Below are 25,943 nucleotides of genomic sequence, written 5' to 3' on the forward strand. Positions count from 1 at the left end.
AGGCCTGAGTGACCCAGACAGCAGGGGACATGACAGCCAGGTGCTTATAGAGTTAGGGCACATTGTATTTCAGTGTTATATGGCTCAGTGCATTAGATGCTTTTCATTTATCTTAGTCTAGATGGCTTGTACAACCCATGCAGGGAGACAGACATCTTGTGGAGAGCCATGCTATCCCCCAATAATATCCTCCTGTACTTGGAATGAATCACTTTGGGGTACCTGTTTCAGACATTAACTTTGTGATTCATTTGAATTAGTTTTCAGTTACAAACTTGAATATTTTCTGCCTCCCCTCCACTGTCAAATAACAATTGAGTAGGATTATGGAGTTTATGCAAGTCTTGATTGTGCTTTCTAAAAATGAAGATATCTAAGAACAGTCTTGCATACAGATGGTATCCATCTCCCATTTCCTTTTGTATACTGGACTTTATAGAACCTCTTTTTTTCCAAAACATTTCTGGATTCAGTATTTCAGCAAATGTCAACCATAAGGTTTTCTTTGAGCCTCAAATTAAACTTGAGAATTTCTTCTTATGCATCTGTGGAGGGTAACCTGCAAACTAGCATCCTAGGCAATGAAGCTGAACTGGAAGTTTTGGGTAAGTTAGCTCTCCCCAGCACAGTATACCTCTTTCCCAAAAATTTAGAATACTGCAGTGAGTGGGGGGTCTCCTGTGCTGTTAGTATATTTATTGACACCACTGATATCTCAGGTTGATAAATAAGATTTAGCCACTTTAAAGCACATTATAAAATAGTCTGTGCTCAAAGATAAATTTGTTTCTAGAATGTAGTGCCAAATTTCTCAGCTGCTGATTACGTATTCTGTTGTGCAGATAACAGCTGCATTACCAGCATTCAGCTTTTACTATTTAGAGTGTTTCCATACCTAAAGATCAAATCCAAAGTTTGTAGATGTCAGGTAATAGCACTGGCTTGGATTTATACTGTTTGTTAGACTGAGAGGTAGTCTGTTCGTAAATATGAGGGAAGCGAAGGGAAGAGCTTGTATCAGTGATGCTTGCTCTTATAAACAATTAACTTTGCAGATTCTTGTGGGAGAATGTAGACTATCAAAGTATTTGCATGTTGAGGTGTTTCCTGTAATGCTGGGCCCTTTTCAGCTCTTCATGATGATTCCTATGGAATTTGCAGTGACAAAAAACTTAGTAAGGGTCTCTGATATTAAACTTTGTTGTCCTAGGCTTCATACTATTAATGTATTTCCTACCCTTTTATTTTATGATCTTTTATCATATCTAGTTCATTCATAGTGTTGAAAGTGACATGAGGTGATGAGGTTGAGTGTCAATATATCTACGCTATAGATGGGAAAAAAAGTGTCAGTTGATGAAAACTTCCATTACAGATAGGAAATAAATTCTTGGGTACTGGTCTCATGAATAATTATCATACCTATGTCCTCTTAAAAACAGGCATACCTATGATTAAGCTTTTACTAACTTTTAAGATACTGGAGGAGGAAAATAAAGCTGTAGTATATCTGCCCTAGCGTTCATTCTTTGTCATGTTTGGGGTTAGTATTGTACTGTAGTTTTTTCTGTATGAAACAATTTGAGATGCAGGCCTCTGTTGTTTTACATATTGGCTCCTTGCCAGACCTATTTTAAGGTCAGACTGCCAGCTGTAACCTTGAGCACAGCTCCTGTTGTCCTGTTGCATCTGTATGGGAAAGGGAGGGTGACATTATGCTTCTACTCTTAATGGGAATTAACTCATCAAGCACTGTAAGCCTTAAATAATTGAGTGATTGGAAAGTGTCTGTCTGCTAGATGAAAGGGAACATGAATGTCTGCGCATGCATGTGTCTATACATAAGTATCAGGCCCCAAATACCTTCCCCTGCTTTGTGCATGTCCCTTTGCCAGGATGGGGGTTGTCTGTGCTCAGTTCTTTGTTTATTTCTTTGCTGGGGAGATCAACTCTTCTAAAGGAACAACTGCAGATTACTTCTCCAGCCTTCTGGAATGTCAAGTTGTTACTGGATCATAAGGGCAGTGCACACTCAGCAATCTGCAAAGATAATTTCCTTGGAAAGTTATTTTCCCAAGCCAAAGAACTATTAGGATTTGGAGTTAACATTTCTCCCACATTTGAAGTAAGTCATCAGTTTCACATATTCTCAAATAGCTGATCAAACTCTGCATAATTTGCACAGGTCACTCAGGTGACGGGGGCAGAGAGTGGCTGTTAAAGATAAGTAAAAAGTAAGAATCAGTTTTCTCAAGTATCATTTTCCTTCCATATATATTCACAATTTCAAGAACAAACCCCTTCAAACCAAGTAACTTGTTTTAGAGGGCTGACTTGATTTGCATTTTATGTAAACTTCAGGAAAGAAGACAGGCCTGTTTTTACTTTTTTTCCTGCAGCAGAAACAAAGAGAGTCCTGACAGGTTAGTATATAAACCTTCAGATGGAAAGTGTTTCACTGCTTAAAGAAAAAAAATGCCTCAAAGAAAAAGTGTAGCTGAGCTATTCAGTAAGAGATCAGAACGCAGAATCGTCAGTCACCATGTATCATCTTGCATGAAGTTTTACTTGTGCTTCACTGTCAGCGTCAAAGCTCAAAGACCAAGGAGAGTCTTTGAGCCCAAGTTTCAGGTTCTTGGAGCCCAAGGGAAAGTTCCTAGTAGGGAGCTGAGGGAGTTAAAAGCTACATTCTTGCTGTTCTTTGAAGTACTCAGGTCAGGAGTAGTAGGAAAGACTCAAGTCACAAAAATCCTAGCCTAATCCTCAGATGAATCAGACTGAGACTCTCACTAACACAATGTGGGAAGGTAAGTGTGGTTAGGGAAATGCTGCTGCTAGCACTCTTGCTGGCAAAGTAGGGCTCGAAGCCCACCAGCAACAACTTAAGTGGCCACAGAACCAGGTGACTGACTGAGGCAGGAGATCATGTGGTAGCCAGGCAAAGTGGTTTTCCATTGTCCCTAGGATGTGGTCTATAAAATCAATTCAAATTAGCTTGGATCACTTAACTGCTTTACACTACACCCACCACCCTCCCTTAAAATCAATGCTTCCACCCTGTTCAGGACAGACCTACCCCTTTTTAGAGAATTCCTTCTATCTAATAGGCTCAAACAGTCTCTGACTAACATCCAGATTTCATTATACACTCTTAAGTCTTTCAGAAATGATGAAGTAATACTGAGATAATACAAGCTACAAAGTGAATGGCAAGTAAGGATGGAGGAGACTACAGCTTATTTTTCCTTCATTAGACAGCTGAAGTTTTTCCATGTAACTCAAGTTGCAGTAATGGCTTATTGTTCTGTAAATAGATGCAGAAAAAAAAAACACTGCAAAAATCCTGCATCTGATGTTGTTCTCCCTTAAATTATTAAAGTTTCAATAGAACTAACATCTGCAACTATGGATTTGTTACACAATTCTGTCTTATTGTATTCAACAGCTTAAATGGGAGCTGCACTGGGATCACTATCCTGAAAAACGAGAGAGGACAGAGTTAACTACTAATTCTGGCTAAGCAGATTTGACCTCTAAAATAGAAGAGGCTGTGTCTGTCAGTACTGGCAGGAGACTGACAAAAAAACTTTTGAGTTTCTGGCTGCTGATACATTCAAGATAAGAAGGAGTAAAGATAAAAGCACTATTTTTTCCCCACATATTCATATAAAGTAAACTTAACACAGGTGCATTTCATACATTAAGTACTTTGTTATTTTAACATATTCTACCAACACCATCTCAGCTTCTAATTTCTTTTTTCCATGTTAAGAGTAGTGTAAGTTTCTGGCTTCTACATTTGTTTGTATTGTACACAACCTCAAGCAACCAAGGCACCTTTAGTTACAGTTTTTGAAGATTACTGCGGACAGCCCAAGTCATCTACGTAAGTTGGCAATCATCATGCTGTTTCTCCAGCCCTTCCTCACAGTCAGGAGGGCACAGAGCTTCTTGTACCTCATTCCTTCCTCAATCCAACTATTACTGTAAGCTATTGCTATTTCAGATCTTGAGAACTTACAGAGACTACTCAGTCATATTCATTCATTCATTGCTTTGTGAAGATAACATCTGAATCCAAGTAGTGTTCAGGTGGAGGCTTCCACTTGCCCAAGACCGGTCAGCAAGCCATTCCTCTTCCTCTACCTTCCCTCTACCCAGCTCCTTCCTGCAATTTTTAAGGAAAACAATACCTATACAAACTTATACAGTAGATAAGGATGTTTTGACTTTTGAAAACTTGCAGCAGAACCCTCTCAAGTATCCCTTTTTAGCTTAAATAATTGCCAGAAACCAAGTGCAGCTTACAGTACCCAGGGAAACTATTACCAACTTTTTTTTTTTTTTCTTCTCCCTTCTTCTCTCTTTTAAGCACTTTTTATGATAAACAGCAGTCTAGCTCTGAAGTTCCTAATAGCTCTTGGAAAGGTAGAGATTACACAATGACTGGGCACTCGCTAGCTAACAAGTTACTCTTTTCAGGAATCAATATTATATGGAGTGACTGATTTAAAATGTCCTTTTCACTACTTTGCTAAGAATTGGAGTATGCAACTTGGACAAGTTGAAATGGATTTCCAGTGACCCATAGTTAGAACATAGTTCACATTACAGAAAGTAAGCTTCATGACTATTATATGTTTGAAACTTTTAATATATTTCTCCAATTCTCAGGTGATTGTAATGTTATAGCTAGTGTTTAACAGAATTTTTAATACTTAAAAAAAAATCATCATCATTCATCAGATTTACACTGCTTGAATTAGGATAACAATTTTACTCTATTTAAAATGGTTCTACTGACAGTTAAAAACATAACACAATGGGTAATTAAAAGTCACACAAAGTTAAGAGCAATCCTTATCCCCTTTTACTGGTTGGTTTCACTGACCAGAAACTACTGATTAGCAAAGGAGACTGCTGAATATGTAACAAGTTACAACACAACAGATCAAAGAGCTCTTCTTCCTTAGCTTTTCCAGTGTACACAACTCTTTTATTGTTTTCAGAGTCATTATGTCAGTTTCAAGAGACCAATCTCTCATACAAGTACCTCATGATGAAGAGCAGCTTCACAATTCAGTGGAGCATTCTACTACCTATTCCCTATTCCACATTTTCACACACAGATGTAAGAATTTAGGTATATGTGGTGCCTTGTTTGAAGTATTCTACTTTTGCTGACTTAAGTGTACGTTATCTGTTCTAAACTCAGGGTCAGTTACAAGCAAGCCAAAAAGCAAAGCCTCCATACACACGGCTGGTTATACAAGCTTCTAGTAATTACAGCTAAGACTGGGCAAGGACACAAGTTTCATCCCATCCTTCAGAGCTCCTGGGGATGGGAGCTAAGCATGCAGAAGCCAGGCTTCTCCAAAAAGCCCAGGCAGAAGTCAGGGGCAGGTTCTGGGCCTGTTCTCCAATAGTAACTTTGAAGTTTGGGTAACAATGTTTTTCCTCTTGTGCATCTTATTCTAAGAATGTCTTCTACTTTCACCTCTACTGTACCCTTTAATTAATACTCTCATTAATTGATCTTCCCTCTGATTAGCTTTTGCAGCACTTGACATTGGATGTGCAATGCTCCTCAACAGTCTCCACCTGAAGGTGGAGCACAGCACTTTATTATAACATACCCCTGAACACATCCAAAGCAAAAACCTAACACAGCTTATGAAATACGACTCTGATATAAAAATTAATGCTAAGTCTTGCAACAGTAAATCTTACTATTCACTCCTCACAAAAATTGAGAGCAGCAGAAATTGCAAGTAGCTGGAGCATTATTTACTTTCTAAAGGTAAATATAGTATTTGATGAACCTTAGCAAATAGCAAAGTCATTGACTTAGGAAATCTTATTTTGAGAATTAAGATCAGGACAAGACGGAACTGCTCCAAATGCTGCTTATGGAGGATGTATCTATCAACTGCATTCCTTGACAGTTAAGAGAGGCAGCACAGACAGTCGAGGACTGGAGAGGGAAGGAGGAAAGGCTCTTTCACTAGAAAATTTCCTGAGGCCTCCCATTATCCCTCTGAGCTTCACTATTAGGTAAGAATTGCTACTGTATCAGCATTACATCCTAGCATACAGATGACACAAAAACAGACTAGCACATAACTTAGTGTAGCTCTTCAAGAACCAGTTAGTAATCTAGGAAGAGGACATAATTTCTGAAATTACTTGGTAACAGCACAATAACATTTATTGGGCTAGAGCTTGCAGAGATACAGAACATCACATCTCGGGAACTGGCCAAAGACAGTGTCTTCATGAAGACTCACAAACAAATCCACCATACAGGTATGGAGTCCTCTCACCTTCTAGGGGCAACCTGGGAAATCTCTTTTCACACTGAGTTAACAGTGGTAGAGACCAGACTCCCAGCCCCCCCATCCACAGCACTTTAACACACTGAAGTGCAAACTATCCCTCCCTTAAAGCAAGCCCTTCCCTGATCAAGAGCTTTCTCTTAGTCTGAAAGAGAGGCTATTTCCAGTTTCTGGACAGAAAGTTTCAGTACAGAAATTATTTTACTGTTAACACACATTTCCTCTCAATTAACATAAGAAAAGAGGACAGAGGAACAAAAAGCATTTGGTGAAGGACAAGGCTCAAGCAAGTAAGGTATTTACTAGATGGATGTTTCAAGGCCATACAATGCAACTCTATTATACTGTCAAACTTTTGCCAAATTGATTTTTTGAGGAACAGGCAGCTAATGGTCAGTGCCAGATTAGAAGCACACCTGTAACCTGAGGAAAGTTTAAAACCTTAGAAAGCAACTTTACTAAAAAACAACAAACAAAAAACAGCAACAAAAAAAAACCACACACACAAAAAACAAACACACACAAAGTGCACCAGCCCATACAACCTCCTTCCTGCTATTTCTCCAACAGAATTGCTCAACAAGTTTTCTTCCCACCTGCCATCTCTAATCTTGCCTATAACCCTGTTTAGGGTTTATTTGCATGCTGGATAGATTTGATACAAGAACAATCTTAAACTGGTCCCAGTCTAAGTCAACTCCTGCTGATATCTCTTTCAGCAAGCAGACTAGTTGTTAACACTTCTTACTGGGAGACATTCAGAAACAAGTCAAGTATCACAATGTTTATTGATAAGATACAAGTATATAAAATCAGGGCATGAACATGTCTTGATAAATTAAAGTAGACTTAATTTCAATACTATTATAAAGGGACCAATTCAAATTTCTCAACATTTCATGTTTCACACCCACGAAAACCTCTTCCAAAGGGCATTAAACCATCTTTCCAAGCTGATCAATTTTTGTGCAATTAAATGTTTCTTTTCTTTTTTTTTTTTTTTTAAAAAAAGACTTGTGCACTTGCCCAGGCTCAAAGATATTAAAACCTAGCACATAAAGCCCATTACTAGAGGTAGAAATACAGGCAATATACTATTACGGCAACAACCATCGATTACAGTTAAGGATTCTCTGTAACAACCAAATGGATAATCAAATATTGCAACAACTCAAGTATTACACTGAGCAAAGTGCATTTCTACAGTATTCAGTGTTGCTATTCAGTTTTCTAACTTAAAAACAGCCTATGATAACTGGCAGCAAAGACGACCCTTGCAATAGACTGCTCCTGCTTGAGAACTTATGATGTAATTATTGCATGCTGCTAATACACTGTTACCTAAACATTAAAGATACTCTAGAATATTTTTATTGTAGACTATTAAGACATACTACAAAAACCTTTTGCAGAGGATATCCTACTGACAAACGTCTGCTTTAAATATTGTGAAACATTACAGCGGAATGAATTTTCGCAGTGGTTAGGTCAAATGCAGTTACATCATAGCAACAGTATGTTTGCACAATTTAAGGCTTTGGCTGGTTCTTTAGTCAGCTTCTTCTTCAGATTCTTCTTCTTCAGCAGTTTCCAGCCAGGTTAGCCATTGGTTTACCTGCAGTTACATAACACTAGTTTAAGCTCAGTTTAAAATTAATTTCATACTTCATATTATCAACACCATAGCTTATATTATATATACACTCTCTAGCAATGACCTGCAACACAAAAGAAACAACTTGCCTTGCTCCTTCCTGACAAAATACTCAGTATAGTTTTATTTACAAGCTACAGAATCATTAAGGTGGGGAAAAAAAACCCTCCTAGATCAAGTTCAACCGTAAGTCTTTACAGAACATTCTGAAGTGTGATCTCTGCTGCACTGATGTTTCTGAGGACTAGATACCTTTGAGTAGAAATCTGAAGCAAGCACACTTACCTGGAATAAAGCTTTGCCTTTCCCTGGAAACTCTTGAGTAATATCTTCTTTCCATGCCAAAAAGGCTTCTTCTTCAATGATCTCCATGTCATAGAAATGAACAAAGAAGCGTAGTAACATGCCTATGGAAGAGTTCAATTTCAACATCACACCAGCTTTAGGAAAGCAAACTACATCACAGATGCTTTAGCCAATATATTGCGTCTTCTAAACATGCCAAAGCACCACTATATCTCATATCTTTAGTACTGTGCTTCAGAGTCAACCTCCCCCACCTTCCCATACCCCACTGAAACTAAGTGCTCACCTTTTGGGAAGTTGTTGTTGTAGCAGTGCACCTGAAGTGCATATAAAGCACTCACTTGCAGATCAACATGGTCATGGAGGAACTTCTGCATTACCGGCTTGAAGGACAGAAGCAGTTGTTTTTCCTGCTCCAGCTGCTCTTTAGAAGGAGCAGATGAAGAATCTGTTTCATCACTAGGTGGGTTTACTTCACTAGAAATATACTGCAAAAAACTGGAGGGTGTGGGGGAGAAGAAAGGGTAAAAATCTTGTATAACATTTAATATTTCACATCCCATTAAAAACCCGAAATAGGTTAAGAAAAATGTTCCCTCAGTTAATTTATTTCTTAAAAAAATCTTCTTGAGCAAAGCTGAGAGACTTGCTCCTCCCTATTAACAGCCACAATCCTAGGCTGTTACCCGCCTACATGTTTCATCCCAGTTTAAGTCCATACATTTTTGCTCCATGCAAAGCTCTATTTCAGCCTTTAAAAAGAGATATTTGTTATATTGTAGTTTAAGTAATTTGTGCCTGAATCAGACCAACTTTCTTACCTGGTCATCAATATATTCACAAATCCTTTATCTACATGAAGTTTGGGTGAAATGTTATCTTTAATCCACTTATAGATGGCTTGAGGGGATGGATCCAATTTTATTTGCTTTAGCAGTTCCTTCTCCAGTTTCAGAAGCGGGAATAAGAAGCTAAGTCCCTTCCCTTCTAAGATCTCCAGCATGCGGTCCTTGTTCTGGTCAATTTCTGTAGTAAAAATTCAAGTCACACATGCTCAAGCATCAGTGTTAACTGGAACCTACAATCAGCAGCCTACGTCTTCACCAGTACTTAAACCCTATCACCATTAAATATTCTTAGGAGTTGACTGCAAAACTCTCAACTGCATGCACAAAAAAATTGAGTTGTCATAGAAAGCCATGCAGTAACTCTTACCTGGTAACATTTTCTGCATATTCACTTTGCTTTGTTGGAACAATTCTGTTAGCCATTCACGATCTTGTAACTTAGCTAACTGTTGAAGGCAAAGCAGGAAGAGAGGGAAATGGGTGCCACTTTCCAGTGGTTGAGCCAGTTCGGAAATGCTCACCAGTTCTGAAATAATAGCACGGGCTGCAAACTGTGCTAAATAGGATTTCACCAATGGGACGTCCACCTCCAGTTTGGGGCACTGGTCCAATACATTTTGGAATGCCTGAAAAACAGTAAATGCATCAGATTAGAATACACAAGCACTTCCCTTGTGTTTAGTGATACTCTTCACTATGCGTGTTTGGACAGTGCTTTTTTTGATCAATCATTTGTCAATAGTTTCTGAAATCCCAAGCTAAACAGTTCTTCCCTGATCACTTGTTATGCACCTCACAGTCTTATTATGCTGCTTCTATCTCCTTAGATCTACAGGACTTGTGAAGTTCTGAGTTCACATTTTTGCAAATGTTTCAAGTAGGGCTAAATTTATTTAGAGGAAATATTACGGACAGCAAAGAAACAAAGACTTTCATGCAATGCCAGCTGAATGTAGTACCTGCATGAAATTGTCACTTGTGGCTATTCCTTCCTGTTTGAGCAGGCTGATCAGAGTACTAGCTTTTTCTTTGTCTTCGTCTGATCGGTCTAGGGACTGAATGATTACTTTGCTCAACATCTCAGGAATGAAATGTTTTGGAGCTCTCATTTCTCTCACAGTATTGACAGCATCATTTGCATTTCCATTGTTCAAATACTCGGTCACAACAGCTTCCTGGAAAGAGGAAAAAAGACCTAAAATTGAAATATTTGTTTTCCAAAAGTACACAAAGCTTCTAGACACATGGCAGTAACTCACAGTTTGTTTAAGCAGCTCCTCTTTAGAAGGAGGCGGTTTTTTGGTGGTCTTTGCAGGCTTTTCTTGAATAAGTGGTGGATTTGTTTTGAGTCCAAGTTGAGGAGGCTGAAAGAGAGAGTTCTTTAAGTTTCTTGGAGAAATTTAGACTAAGCTGCCTTTATACATATACTCTCATGGCTTTTCATATATTTTATGCTTTGCAAGATACATCCCCCATCCTGTGCTAGATATGAGACCAAATTTTGTCCACGTGCAAGAATTAAGCATAGTCAATAATGTAATAATGTATGTATATTGTAATTTACCTGTCCCAAAGGTGGGGTCTGAGTGCGTGGTGGTTGTGCACTGGGAGGAATCATAGTTATCTGGGGCTGAAGCTTTGGCATTTGGTTTTTATTCATTAGAAAAGACTGAGCAGGTCTCAGGCTAATCTGTGAACAAAGAGTCAGAAAAACCTCAAACTGTTTTTAATTACTCTGGCAAACATTACACAGCCACAGATTCACACCAACAAATCCTACTAAAACATGCATTTTCAGATTCTATAGTGTTTACAGTCAAATCCAGGCTAAAACATAGATGTACTAAAATACCCCCTAAAAGCATAACGCAATGAATTGCTGTTTGCTCCGAGTTATTCTTAGTTCAATCTACATCAAAATGCAGAACTGCTCATTTTAGATGCAGTATGTTAGAGACCCAAGAAGATACGTAGCATGTGCTTGCTGACAAGTTTTATTGCTAAGATAAAGCTCTACCAATCACTCAGAAATAAGGATACAAGTTCACCAACACTGCTCAGAAATTAGGATACAAGTTCGCTAACACCCACTCAAAACAGTGAGGTTTACTCTGCACCTGAAATTGTGTCTTTGTGCTAGCTTGGGAGGGGAGGAGGGGGAAGGGGAAGAAAAAAGTTTTTGAACCTGGTCCAGCACTTCAGGCTTCTAAAATTTAAGATCTCTGAAGCTTCAGTTAAATGTATTGTTATCAATACGATGCATGGGAACTGATGTCAGAGTAGTGTTCTTGGGGAGGTGTGTGGGGGGGGCGGGAAGGGGGATACCCCAAGAAATTGCCCTCATATCTCAGTCTTGCTCACAGGACGCTGGATACCCTAAGGAAAGGGAAAAAAGAAGGTGAAAGAGGAAGGGACAAAGAAGGAGAAGTAGGAGGAGGAGAAAGAGTTCCAGCATTAGTCCTCATAATAACGCGTCTTGCTATAATCATTGGGCAATATTGAGAATAGGCTTTAAGTAATGTAGGCATGTAATGTACCTCATCTGCATTAAGCTGTCCTTTCTTAGAAAACCGAGGTGGCATATCCTTCGACTGTCCTTGTTGCTGGGATAAGAGTCCCTGATTCTGGTTATGGTAGAGCTGGCTTTGCCCCTATTTCAGAAAGGGAGATATAGAGAAAGAAGTGCAGATGATGGAGTGGCGTACATCATATGGTAAGTAGTACCAGAGGGACCAGAGGAACAAAGATTCTATTTGCCAGGAAGGGAGAAAGAAGGAGCAGGGGTGGTGGGAAAGTAGCATCTATCCCTAAAACAGGGCTACCTTTTAAACAAAACACACCATTCTGACCCACCAAAGTCACATGCACCTTTTCTTGCAGTAAAAAGAAAAAGAATAATAATAAAGTCTTCCTTGCGAAATTTAAGAATTTTTAGGATTTTTTTTTTTTTAAATCAGCTGAGCATCAGTTCTTATCAGAACCAGAAAGGAAGTGTTTTTGAGGAAGTCTTTTAACACCAGTAGACTACAATCCATAACATACGCATCTGTAGAAGAGCTTCTATGTACCTGAGAGTCACTCTGTTGACATTGTCCTTACCTGACTTTTCAGAAAAGATTTGCCTAGGTCTCCAAACTGGGATTGAGCAGAAGGCATGAGGTGACCCCCATGGCCATTGAAAAGTTGATTTGAACGATGGCGTCCCATGGTGGGTGAAAATCTATCCTGAATAACCCCTGGACCAGTACCAATTCCGCTACCTATATTAAGGCAACAAAAAGCAGTTTTAGTTCTTGGGGTGTTCCAACCAATACAGCTATGGGCATCACATCAGCCTGGTAGGTTCAATGTACCTGGCATTTGTCCAAACATATCAGCAAGCCCTCCAAGTGGGTCCCTGTCAAGTTTCATCCTGGGTGGCATAAACGGTCCCTCCAGAAAGAAGTCGCTTCTCATCCCTTGAGACATAGGAGCAGGAATAAAGACTCCCAGATCCTTTAAAACAGGAATTAACAGTTTTAGTGAATTCCAAGTAATAGGTCCTGAAGTACCGATGCTTGGATTGTGTCCTAAATTTTAAGTCCAGGGATATTAATTCTTAACTACTTTTAATGCAGCTCAATTTACACACTACCACAAGAACAGAACCAGTTACATGTAGAAATAATTATGTGTTCAGAGAACAGACTGTGACATGGAATCACTAGACCAAGGATTCAGGTCAAGGCTTAAGCAGAAGCAAAGCTCCATGTTTACAAAACAACCCTTGCCCCCGCATCCCCCATCCCCTCAAAAAAACGCCTTACTTTTACTGCATCTTGACGGATTTGATTGATAGTCTTTGGTCCATTGTCAAGAAAAGCTTTGCGAGGAACCCAGTTGTGTTCTCTCAACTCCACAGTATCCTTAAAGAAGGAAGAATAATTACAAAAGGATTCAAGGCAAACTCACAGGAAAAAAGGAGCTGAAAATTTTATCTCCATACCTGCAGCAGGAAACGAATCCTTGCTGGCAATTCCTTACTTGACATCAAGGAGCGCATACGGGCAAAGTACTGATCCATTAAGGACTGCGAGAGGGGAAAGAAAAATCACAAATGAGAACCTCGCAGTATCAGGAGTAGCACCTGAAGAGACTGCCACATCCAAAACATTCAAAACTGTATAATGAACAGACTGCCCTCTCCTGCCATCTCCCATCTGGCAGACAGCAGCCCAGGGTAGGTTCCTCGGTTTGCTTTCCTTATCTCAGTCAGAAGTGCAGTTGACTTCACCTACTACCACAAAAGCGTCACAAATGTTTAAATTCAAAGCTCACAAGCCAGAGCACAAAATTCATCTGCCATACCACCTAATGCTTTACAACAAGTAGTTTTTCAACATGTTCCACCAAGTAGCATTTAGAACACAGCCCATCTTGCTTTTATCATTGCCTAGTAAAAGCAATCTGCCTTTCAAAAAAAACCAAAAAACAACAACAAAACAAAACAAAACTTTAAAGGTATCTCCCACACTGATCCTTTGTGCTATGGGGCAGCTTGATAGTAGTTGGCCCCTTCTAGCTCTCAAGAAGTCAGATTTGAAACTTAGGAACAGAACACAAAATGTACAGAGAACTAAACAGATTTGAACTAGTTGAGGTAATTGTATCAGATATGAACATACCTTGGCTTTTGCATGGTCTAATCTAGGTCCCACTGTCCTCATTATCTGACAGAGGCACTCCAAATCCTCCCCCATATCTTTGAGCTGGACTCTCTTCTTCTTTTCCAAAAGCTGGAATATTAAGTAGTAATCAGGTACTTTAACATAATATTACAGTTTATTATAGATGAGTTTTGTACCTAAAGATTAGTTCTATAGAAACACATTTCAGTAAGATTATCATGAAAGTCTGCTGTCTTCACTAAACAGTTAAATTTATAGAGCTTAATTTTCAAGTCTATTGTACTTTAAGTACTTGTAGTATTTTCGCCTAGACCAAACTACATCTTCACTTGGAGACAAGTCCCATGGCTTCAAATAGTATTTTATCAGACCAAAAGATTGTTAATTTTAAGCATTTTTTTTTTAAATAATTGACAAACATTTAACAAGGTGCTTCAAGATTCCAAACGTAGTGTATTATTTAAAATTTTTAGTTTCAAGTTCCTCCCCCCCGCCTTTCAGAAAAAATCTTAACACTTACTGTTTTGATGCACTTATGAAGGATAGATTCATGAATAAGATCAAGCTTGCCAAGTTCTCCAATGAATTTGATGTTCCCCAGCATCTTAATCTTGGCAATGGCTCTCTGTTCCTCCTCCTCAGGGAGGAGGGGACCATCATGCTTATCATAGACTGAAAAAACAAAGAGCCTGTTAAACATGGCTGTGAAAACAGGAAAAGCAGGTTCTACATTGAAGTTGTTTTAAAACTTACTATCAACATTTCTGGTTCTGTTTTCAAATTCATCTTGAAGTTTAGATATTAAGAGGCGTCTGAATGTCTGAACAAAACATAAAAATAAAAGCAGTAAATCAGTACAACTATCCATGCTAACAGAATTGTTTCAGGCTGAGAAAGTAAAATGCTTACTGTGCTTTGCTTCTGTCCTGGATGACTCTCTGCTGATGGGCCATCAAAGTTGGGTGCATCTTCTGCCAGTCGCAGACATAGTTGAGCATACAATGAGCTATACTTGGGCTCTTCAAGGGCTTTGTCTACGATCTAAGTAAAGATCGTTTCATTAACATAGTGAAAAATACCATTCTATACAAACATTCCAGTTTTTTTTTTGCTATTCTATTATTTCATTATAGATATAATAGATTTTCAGAAGTAATGTACAAGTCAAAATTCTTAATATGCTGCATGAGACAAGATAAAAAGCTTCTCTGGGTTACTAAAGAGCTATGATCTTTAATCAATAAAAAAGGCAGTTTAAGTTGCCTACCATAGCATTAGACCAATACTGATAATCAGACCAAATAACCAGACCAAGCTGACCTCAAGAAAGAAAAAAAATACAATTATTATAACCTGTATACAAAGAGGTCAGTGGTTGCTTTTTAAGGAGTCCCAATGAACAGAAAGTGGAACATGAGAAGAGAAGAAAAAATAAAAAGTGTTTCAAGGAAAAGAAAAAAAATCTTGTCATGTTCATTAATTTAAAAGTGTCTCTCCCCTCCCATATATTCCACTTACACAATAAAAGGTACTGATACTTCTCTACTTATTTAGATCAAAAACACTGAATGAGCTACTTGTCTTCTGTGCCCAAATCAAAAATAGCCAACCTCTAAACATAGAAGACAGCTATGATAAAGGAGAAAAAAAAATCCACACACACACACCCCCCAAAACACACACAGAGCCATCTTACCAGCAGTATGACCCCTTTTAGGATGAGCTTAGACTCTACACCCACATTGAGGAGCTCAAGGCATAGCTTGTCAAACTTTTCAGGAGTAAGCTTATTTAGTATGCTAAATAAACAGAAAGGAAATAAACAGCACGTTACAGATCTTGCAAACACGCTACAGGTATTTTTAGTTAAGACCTCTTATTCTTTAGCTAAATATAAAGGTTGTATTTTGTTTTAAAGTGCTACCATGCAGAAAACTAATACCCTCAAAAAAAAAGAAAAAAAGAAACAAACACAAATATCACACAACTAAAGGTGCACAGCAAGTGTTTGCCACTGCAGGCCCATCGGTTTCCATCTTATTTCAACTCACTGGAAAGAAAGGAATCCACTTCATGTTTTCCTTTCATATTCATAAAGGAAATGGATCCTCAAAGAACTTACCCTCTTACTTTCCTGAAGATTGCATCATGTCGTTCTTTGTCATTTGCGGAGTCGTCATCTCGTCTAGTGCTTCGTGAAGGAATCCATTTCTGAGCGTTTTGCCCTGGGGTTTTCCCCAGGAACTCGCTGCAAAGTTTTGAAAAGCTTGTTTAAACCACCAAGCTACTTCAAGAACTGTCATTTTTCACCTTTCAGTACTGTGTTACACTAATTCCATTGCTACTTTTGATAACATCACACTCAGTCTGCCCTAACAATGAAACAATAACTACATAAAATTCACTGAACAGGTAGAAGGGAAAAAAGGCTATCACACAGGCAAACATTGAAATCCTCTCTAAAGCCGGGGAGAGGAGGGGGAGCATGAATCAAAAACCCTGTCCGTTTGATACCATGACTCAAACGGATTCAGACAGCCTGAATGATAAGGTTAATTCACCATCCTTATCACCAACCCAGGAAGCATTTTGTTGTATACATATAATAAAGTTACCATATCTTGAATTCTGCATTCACTATGATGCAGTCTCTACCTTAGAAGTATTTTTAACAAAAGATCAAAATACCTGTTGCTGGCAGTCTTGGGATAGTGCTGAGGCGCACCCCTACCACCTCCTCCGCCCGAAGAAGCACTGTTAAAACAATCAGTGATTTTTGCGTAAGATTACTGGTCTAATTACTCTTATTGTTAGGTAAAAAGAAAAAAACTTCTCAATTGAGTTTCCACTATCAAATGAGAGTCAAACCAAGAAAGCACTGGTACCTGAAACGAGAAGCACCCCCTTCTGCAATCGCACTCTCCACTTTGGCGGCTTGACAACGAAGAATCTTCAAAAGAATAAAATTAAATTGACGGGGTGGGGAAAAACAAAACCTAGAAAGACAAATCAAGTATTCATATTACAGGTGTTTAACTAGCAAACAGAGCATTTAACCTAAAGCATTCCCCCACAAGCACAAAAAACACACAATACTTGTTAGAGTAAGAACACCAAATGTTTAACCAAATGTTTAGAAGAAAACTCATATTTAATACCCAGGATACCCAAGCCTCAGAATAAGGGCCAAATTAATCATTGCTGCCATATTTTCCAAAGCTTTAGGGGGGAGATGGGAGGCGGACTCCATCTTTGGGGAGGATGGACTAAGACCAAGAAAACCCTAGCAAGCTTTCTCCAATGTCAGCCCCAAGGATTTGCGTACAACATTGCATTCAGCAACACGCCACTGCTGTTGTTTTAATGGCAGATTATTTCTGTGCTTGCACAGTGTAACTAAATAAATCCTTCATCGATATGCTCAATTACAGCAACATTTGGTGCACCACTCGTTTTAAGGTGAACGCCACCAAAATATGAAGTGTTAGCTTACTACAGTAAAAAGATCGTATTGCCCATAAGAAACAAGCAGTTACGCTACTAAAAATGCATAAAGAAGGAAAACAGCTCCTCTACACACTGGTTTTATCGTGCACGACAGTTAAGAAAAAAAAAATCGTTGCAGCAGCGTCGTGAAAAAGCAGGTACGGCGCTAAAGACGCCGGAGACTTTAGGGGCGGCTCCGTGGATGCGCTCCGAGGCGCCACTGCGGCGCGGCACGACGGGCGCCGCAGCCCGCTGCCTCGCGGAGCCGCCGCCGCCATTTCGCGGGCGCCGCAGCTCTCGCCAGCCCACGCCGAGGCGGCGGGAGCGCCGCGGGCACGAGGAGCGGCACCCAACATGGCGGCAGCCGCCGCCGAACAAAAGGGCTGCAGGAGCGGGCGGAGCGCAGCGGCGCCCCCCGCCGGGCGCAGCCGCTCCGCAGCCGCCGGCGCCTCCCCCGCCCCTTCCCCTCCGCGCCGGGCGCCGCCCGTCTCCAGGCTCAGCCACCGCCAGGGGCCCGACCGCCTCTTTGTTCTCTCGCCGGGCTCCGCTTCGCCGCCTGCCGCGCCCGCCTCGGCTCCCCGGGGAAGGGAAACGGCGCCCTCCCCGCCGCAGTGGTCAACCAAGGTGGGCGCCTGTCGGGAGGCGGCTCTGCACCCCACTCCCTCCCACGAGGTACGGGAAAAGACAAATAAATAAATAAATGTAAAACAACAACAAAAACTTTAAAAAGAAAAAAAAAAAAAAAAAAAAACCAACTCCCGCCCCCTACCCCGGAGAGAGGGAGAGAAAAAAAAAAAAAAAAAAAAAAAAAAAAAAAAAAAAGCAATCGTCTCTCCCTGGTCAAGTCGCAGCCTGAAGGCGGGGACCGCAGGCGGCCGCGTGTCCCCAGCCGACTACCCGAGAAACCTCTCGGCCCTTCTGCGCCCTTGGAGGCCGTAGCTGGAGACCAACGGCGAATCTGCCGTCCCCCCAGGCGGAGCTGTGAAGCGGCCCTAACCTACGCGGTTTTCTCGCCGCCTATCAACGGCTCCAACCGCTAACGCCACTGCTTAAGGGCAGCGGCTGCCTGTGCACGCTCTGCTCAGCGGCCGCGGTGATCCGGATCCGGGCAACAGCGACCGCCATCGACCCGAGCCGCCATTTTGTGCGGAAGAAGACAAGAAGCCGACGAGAAAATGGCGGCCACTTTGGGAAGCCGCCATTTTAAACGGCAGCTGCAGTAGTACCTCTCTCTCTCCCCCCCTTCCCTCCCCTCCGGCGCCGACAAACCCGGAGCGCTCTGCTCAGGCCGCGACTTGCTCACCTTCCCTAAGGCCTTGTCAGCTTCCCCGGATCCCGGCGGCTACCAAAGGCAGGGGAAAAGGCAAGAGAAGGGGAGGGGGAAGGGAAGGGGAGCCGGGGAGCGGGGCTGGGGAGGGGAAGGGGGAGCGCGCGAGGCAGGGCGAGTCTCCGAGTCACCACGGCAGGAGCAGCGGCCTCCCAGCGCTTCCCTCCGCCACCTCCATAGAGAGCCGACCCGCCGCCGCGTCTAACGCGCACGGAGGCCGCTCCACTAACTTTATTGCCCTTCCCGCAACCTACCCCGCTCCCTCCAACCGCCGCCAATCGCCGCCGAGGGCCCCGCCCAGCCCGCCAATCGCCGCCGAAGAAAGGGGTGGTGCTAAAGCAGAAGTGGGAGGAGGGACGGCGCAAGGTTGGTTGAGTGGTACCACCGCCGCAGTGCAGCAACTGTATTCACAAAAGCAGTTACGCTATTTGGCTGGCGAGAGAGACGAAGGGGGAAGGGAAACCTGCGCAAGTGGCGTACCCAGGCAATAGGGACAGCTTGGCTGCGTCTCTGCTGCACTGTTTGTTCCTGTGCTTTAACGGTTACAGGGCCCCAGTTCTAGAGCCCCAAAGTTATTCTGTGTGAGTTGCAGTTGATTCTAGCACATTCACAGCAAAGACGGCTTTATATATATGTGTGTGTGCGTAAAGACTTTTTTTTTTTAACTGAGATTTTACTTCACTGTGACCATGTTTCAGATGTGGTTGAGGCTGTGGTAAAATGTTATCTGACTGCAGGCTGCGGCCCTGGGCTTGCAATCAGATCCGAAGGAAGAGGCTTGCCATTTGAGATCCCAGAGCACGGCTCTGTGGATCCAATTTCAGGTTTGCTTTCTGACTTTGGAAGCGATCTGTGTTTCTGCATGTACTTTTAGCTGTGAACACTCCTATCCGCGGCAGGGCATCCTGCAAGCACAACCAGACTGCCTGAATCTTAACGCCATTTTTAGGTGTTTACTGTGGTAAACAAAACAGCTCTTGAGTTTTTTTGTTTTGTTTTGTTTTGTTTTTAACTCCCGTTCAGTTAAAGAAAACTGAAGGTGGAAGTTTGAGTCATGAGACACTTTGAGGAGTTATGGCTCTAGAATTTAATCGCTGTGTTCCAGTCCCAGGTTGTCACTGAGGGAGCAGCTTACATGGCTTTTTCTAAAAAAATAACCTTATTTGTCTTAGATATGGCATGACAAAAATAAAACAAGAGCAAAGTAAATCTAACAACAGATCCCCACAAACATCCACATCTGCTTTGTTCACACATATACACCTTCCGCTTTCAGTTCTCATGACTCATAACGCAGATTGACTGCGAGAAAGTGACACATATGCTAACTCTTGAACCATTCAGTTGGCAAGTCCAAACAAATGGTATTACAGAACTTGCAGTTTCCCAGAGCTAGCCTCATTCCTCATGCTTTCAACACAATGTATCACTATGTCCCAGGAGTTATATAAGGCCTAACGGGCGCCTTCGTATACAGCTTCTTATATTTTTATTTAGGATGAAATTCATTCAAGGTAGGTTTCCCTATCTCATACACATAAACATTGAAGACCTATCAGTTAAGTGAAGCACAGTTTATATAGATCTAGGAAAATCATGAACAAACTATCTGGGAGTAAGCACATACTTTGAGTAAGGCTGAACATAACTATGAGTACTTTTCCAGGCAGAATTGCATATCACAACCCCTTTTTTTTTTCTTTTTTTTTTTCTTTTTTTTTTTTTTGGTACATTCAGAGATTGCCATTTTATTACTGCAACAACTTGGACTTGAATCACTAAACTAACGTGAATCTGCAAGAACAGAACTGTGCAGAACCCCATGGAAATCAGTGGAATGCAGTTTGAAAGAAGAGGTCAATGTGCACAGATGTAACAAAAATGCCAACAAGATTTAAAGCAATATTAAAACTAGGTTATATTTTTCAAATAATTACTAAAATTGTAATAAAAATACTTTTAAGCTTTAAAACCTGACATGACAATAAGGTTTTGTTTTGCTTTTCATGGCAGAATGTTTTCCTGTGGCATTCCCTGAATAACCATTTCCAACCCAGGATATGCAGAGACCCCCACAAATGAAAATAAAGGAGAATTTATCTTGTAAACTTATTTTGGAAGAGGATGAAAAACCTTCAAAGCATAGTAAGTGCCTATTAACAGACTTTCACCTTCTGACTTCACAGATATCACCTTTTATTTGCTTATTTCAGAGCACACTATAAATATTTACACCTATAGCAACAGAAAAAATAAACTAGATGTCTTTGGTAAGAGAATAATAGCAAATTATCATTGTTTTATTAAAATTGTGATTGTTTGTTCAGGCCTCAGTCCTGGAAACATGCATGCTAGGTTTAAGTCTCATTCAGATCAGCAGGATGTATACTGTTTCATAGTTCACAGTGCTTTGGCAGGTGGGAACCTGAGAAGTTCCTGCCATTGGCTTGCTTCCACATCTGCACCATGCTTTGCCAGCTTTGTATTCCAGCTCCACCAGCACAGTAGATGAAGGCAATGAACTATAGCACAAAGGACCAAAAAAAAAAAAAAAAAAAGCCTTATACCTCTCACCTACTTCTTAAATTTCATAAATTAATAGGGAAGACACACCAATATTCATTTCTGAAAATGAAACAGCCCAATTGCTTATATGGTTGTTCAGTAAGAAATTTAAATCAAGACTTTTTATTTTCTATTTGTCCCCTTGACTCCATGAAAAAAAAAAACATTCAGTAGTTGTCAATTTCAGTAGCAAATTTCACCCATTATTAGCCTTACCTCACTTATTCTCCATTATATTTTTTTGCACTGCATATTCTCCCTTTCTGTCTGCCACTTATCTTAAACATCAGTGATGCTTTAATTCATAGAACCTGGGTTACAATTGACAGTGATGTTTCTGGATTTCAGTCTGAATTTGTAGAATCTATGTATAATTTCACCATGAGTACACTGTCATTAGTTATCTGGAGAAGAGAGTCTGTCTTTACAGAAATGCTATGAGGAACCTACTATGTTGCAGGCTGCATGGCACAGAACCAGATGCAGCATCTGGCTGAGAGGAAAAGGCCTTTCTCTTGTGGATGTGGCCTAGCTCAGATCCCAGTACAGCTGCTGTCACCTACCAAAACAGTCCACGAAATGTTGGAAAGGAGGTTTCCAAAACTGCTAAGTTCCTCGTTACTGGCAAATTTGCATCACCCGGATTTATCCTGTGTAGTAGATTGCATTGCAATGATTACAAAGCTGAGCGCTGCTGGGTGGAGATTGTAGCCTGACTCCTGATAACAGGGTAGCTGCAGTAGTGTAGTACTGTACCATCTCCAGAGAGCACTACATCTCATCATTGTGCTCATGTTGCTGTACTAGTTCTGGGTCTGGGCAGGCTGGCTTTTAGTCAGAGCGCCCCACTATGTAGTATAGGTGTAATATGAACCAAAGCATCCATATAGAGAATGTGTGGCATAACTAATTTATTGAAAATTCACACCCTACTTGACTCCATGACAATTTTCCAACATACCTGCTTGTATATCAAACTGCTTTTCTGCTTGCCTTTTCCTGTGACCCTAACTTTTCTCCAAGATGATTTATAGTTCCTGATCCATTAATGAAGAAGCTAGCAGCAGCATTTTAACCAAATACATACTTTTTCTTACAATAAGAGTCTGTCTGAAGCACATTTTTTACTGTAGAAGGATGGGAAAGAACTGAAAAAAATCTATATTTTTCATTTTTAAATAACTTATTTTCAGTGCTTCTACTGAAAGGGAATGCAATGACATTTGGAAAACATATTTATCTGATGCAGCTGCACTATTATTAGAATTGTTTGCTTTGTGTTTGGGAAAAATGCACCATGGTTGTTCTCTGCAGTATTTTAATTTGAAAATTATTGGCATATATTTCTTCTTCAGAAGCATCTTCCGTGATGACCTTCTGTGATATAGTTAAATACTCACAGAGGTAGTAGCATTTGAATCCTTCTAAACAGTGCTGAAGTTCTAACCCCTGCACTGCAAAGTCACTTCTCCACTTTTTTTTTTCTTTGAAAAATAATTTCTAGTAGATTTATGTGGATCTTGGGACTATTAAAACCAGTGATTTTGCTTTGATCCAGGTGTCTTTGGAAATGCTGCTCTGTATACTTTAACTCAGCCCCCAGAGTTCCTGCTGCTCAGAACTACTAGACCTTCATAGTCTGTCAGGTATATTTGAAGATTTTTTCCTCATGATTGTCTGTTTCAGGCTCCAGAAACTCATTAGTCTTTCTTGAATATAACAGTCTAGGAATTTAAATTGTCCAGATTCTCATGGTTGTTCTCTGTAAGAAATTTTGGAAAGATATTTGGGATATAACCTTATGTGAGCCAGTGAAAAGTAACTGTAGACTACTAAGGTGTCAGAGATACTGATACTCTGCCTGTAAATGTTTATATAGGCAACTAAAGAACGTGAGACAATGTCTGTAACAGTCCAGCCTGCTTTGCTTTCACAGTCCTGTTTAGAATGGTGATTATTCAGAGACAATATGATTGTTCTAAGGGAAAAGTGTTATAATTTTCAAAGACAGAAGTTGCATGTGTTCATGTGCGTTCACAGAATGGTCTGGGAAAAAATAGTAACTGCCTCCTGCCTCCTCAGTAGGTCTATTTCAAAGAAACAAGTAAGCATGTTTTAAAGTGACCGATTTGTCCACGCTTTGCAGGATCAGCAGAGTAACTGTGCTGGACAGCATAGTCCACTGTTCTGTTTCTGACATCAGCTAGCACCAGCTTTAAAATCAGGTAGGACAGCGTTGTAATTTATCATTTTCGTTAACTGTAAAAAAAAGAACATTTCTTTCTCCTAATAACTGCCAATTAATCTTTAATCTTTAATCTTTTTAATCTTTAAATTGCCAAAAAACAGTTATCATTTTTACATTTTTACAGTTATTACTGTTATAATTTTCTCTATTAATGTCTAAATTTGACACCAGATTTATGCATCTGAAATATTATGTCATAATGAGTTTTATGGTTTAATAGTAAAATGTTCCAAAAGTAATAATCTTTGTATCAGATTTAAAATGTGTTGTGTTAATTCTATTGTAATATGCTTGTTTAAGTGGTTTTATGGCAGTCAATGTCCATATGAACTACTTACCATAAACACCTAAGGAGCTGATAAATGACAGCCAAAAAACATTAGTGTCCAATATTGCACAACATAACTCCATTATTTATAGAAATACGTTATTGCTGAATACTGAACTGTAGGTAGGAAGTTACTTACTATTATTAAAATGCTACATTTTGTGCTACAAATGTATTTTTTTTTAATTGACCAAAATGCTGTGTCACAGTTTGTTTGTGGAGGTGTATCTAGGCAGTGCTAGGAATACCCCACTGAACATATATATACTATTAGTTGCTTGTAGGGAAAACTTTTGTAGGAAATGTTTAGCTACTCTTTGCTGTTTACTTTACATTTCCCTTAACAGAAATGTAGCATGACTTCTTACAAATTAAATTACTGTGTGTATATATATATTATATATATATAAATAAAATAGTTATCAATAAATGTTTAACATTAATACAGTTTACAATAATGACAGAGGATGAAATTAATGATGTATTAAGTTTCTGTAAGGACCAGATTTTCTCTTATTTGGTTCCAAACTCCACCTGACCTAGGACAAAGAAAATCTGTATAGCATTTTTAGTCATCAAGAGGAAGCAAAAACACAGGAAATCAGTTATTTTAACTAATGGTTATAGATGTAGGTTAACCCTTTTGAAGTCAGTGAGGTCCCTCTTTTTTGCATAGTTAGTTGTGAGAGAAGTTCAAGATCTTCCCATGCAATAATGAAAATGATTATTACTTGCTGTACGTATCACTTGCATTTTTAAATAGTTTCAAGAACATTAGACCACTGGATTACAGTAGACAGCATTTTCATTGCTTGACTATCGTTCCCTTTTTGATATCCAGCCTGGTATGTTAAAATTATATCCAGCTTATGTTAAAATTGTGTTTTATTTCTGTAGAATATTTTCTTATTGACTTTTTTTATTCTTTAATCTATTTAAAGTAAATGCACCTACTCACTGAAATAACATTATTTTTTCTGCTGTTTTTGTGAAATGGTTTGGGTTCTAAAAGCATTTCAAGAAGGTCCTTTTCCCATTTAGATCAAGATTGTTGCTTATGCCCAGTGTGAGAAGAGAGAGGACCAAAACCATTACAAGAATGGGACCCAAATAGGTCTCACATCTGAAAACCCTCAAATGTTAAGAAAGAACTTGATCATACACTGAACCTAGCTTTTATTAACTAACTGACATTTCTGCCTTCATGTGACATGAACTTATGGCATATAACAAATCTGAAAAAAACATGGTGCTATTTCTCTGGATTCTCTCCTGTGCAATTTTGAGTAAAATTGAAAGGTCTGAAAAGAGATGATTGTGAAGAGTTGATTTCATAGCCAGTTCTGAGCCAGTGTGATGTATCGGAGATGAATTTGACTCAGCACCTTATCCATATTGTATAATTTACTGACTGACATCCACCCATTTATTGAATTTATTGAATCATTAAATGCAGCATCACTCCGAGAAGTAGACGAGAGTAAAATGATAGGGTACTTGCTTACTTTCTTAAAGTGAAGCTGTTTCAAACAACCCAACTCTGATTTCTAATATAGGATTATTAGAAGGTAGCCATTTTATTACTCTTCTTGGTCTTTCAGCAAAAATAGTAAAGCATTAGAAGACAAGTTACAAAAAGCAGTTTTTGTCTGTTAACGGTTTCTTCTACTGTGATAGCGGTTCTCTTTGCAGGGTTTCACAAGATATAAGCCTTTACTGAGTCTGGGGTATTTCAACAATAAACACATCCTTGTTAGTACTTCAAAATTTGATCAGTCATTAAACAGATTTTCACTCCTGCTTTTTCAAGGTGTCATTTAATTGCATTAAGTGTTTGAGATAAGAATCAGAAGGAACCTAAAAGAAGTCTTCAGGCTTCTTTAAAAATGCAGAACATTGTTACAATATTTATGTTTCCAGATGTGAATTCATATCCAGAATATTCTGTGTTTATTACAGGTGCCTAAATTTCATCTCATATGTAAGTTTTAGTAAATCCTGTAAATTTTTTTAAGAAGTATTGTTTTCTTTGGGCCTTAGTTAGTTCTCAAGGGAAAAAACACTCAAAGCACTTCAATATATGTACTTGAGGCCAGTAAGATTTCAGAATCAATGAACCCCAGGATTCAAATGGTGCTTTTGCTGCAAGAATTTTTGCTGAATTGTCAATGAAGAAACT

At 39.7% G+C, this 25,943-nt stretch overlaps 1 protein-coding gene and 1 non-coding gene across 2 annotated transcripts; both read right to left on the bottom strand.

The window, feature by feature from the left end:
* Positions 1–7,104: 7,104 nt before the first annotated feature.
* EIF4G2 (eukaryotic translation initiation factor 4 gamma 2) lies at positions 7,105–17,652 on the bottom strand. Its single transcript, XM_088525680.1, has 22 exons — positions 17,459–17,652; positions 16,696–16,806; positions 16,499–16,564; positions 15,933–16,058; positions 15,507–15,609; positions 14,720–14,851; positions 14,564–14,630; positions 14,331–14,482; positions 13,808–13,918; positions 13,129–13,212; positions 12,950–13,048; positions 12,497–12,638; positions 12,243–12,403; positions 11,681–11,794; positions 10,708–10,833; positions 10,403–10,507; positions 10,103–10,318; positions 9,511–9,769; positions 9,117–9,321; positions 8,582–8,793; positions 8,275–8,396; positions 7,105–7,950 (listed from the first exon to the last, which is right to left on the bottom strand). Exons 1-22 carry the CDS (start codon positions 17,650–17,652, stop codon positions 7,885–7,887), a joined length of 2,973 nt encoding a protein of 990 aa, XP_088381806.1. The 3' UTR covers positions 7,105–7,884.
* On the bottom strand, positions 11,478–11,639 carry LOC148594514 (small nucleolar RNA SNORD97). Its single transcript, XR_015913453.1, has one exon. It is a non-coding gene; the product is annotated as a small nucleolar RNA SNORD97 (small nucleolar RNA).
* Positions 17,653–25,943: the final 8,291 nt, after the last annotated feature.

Source organism: Tinamus guttatus, unplaced genomic scaffold (genome assembly GCF_059628265.1).
Source record: "Tinamus guttatus ecotype Peru unplaced genomic scaffold, ASM5962826v1 Tinamus_guttatus_pri_ptg000240l, whole genome shotgun sequence".
In the NCBI taxonomy this organism is placed as follows: Eukaryota; Metazoa; Chordata; class Aves; order Tinamiformes; family Tinamidae; genus Tinamus; species Tinamus guttatus.

Excerpts from the sequence above, each read along its gene's own strand:
- EIF4G2 (XM_088525680.1), bottom strand. The coding sequence starts at position 17,652 with ATGTTGGGTGCCGCTCCTCGTGCCCGCGGCGCTCCCGCCGCCTCGGCG. Across the intron at positions 10,508-10,707 it reads AGACCCCACCTTTGGGACAG|CCTCCTCAACTTGGACTCAA; the intron begins GTAAATTACAAT and ends TCTCTCTTTCAG. Across the intron at positions 9,770-10,102 it reads CAAGTGACAATTTCATGCAG|GCATTCCAAAATGTATTGGA; the intron begins GTACTACATTCA and ends ACTGTTTTTCAG.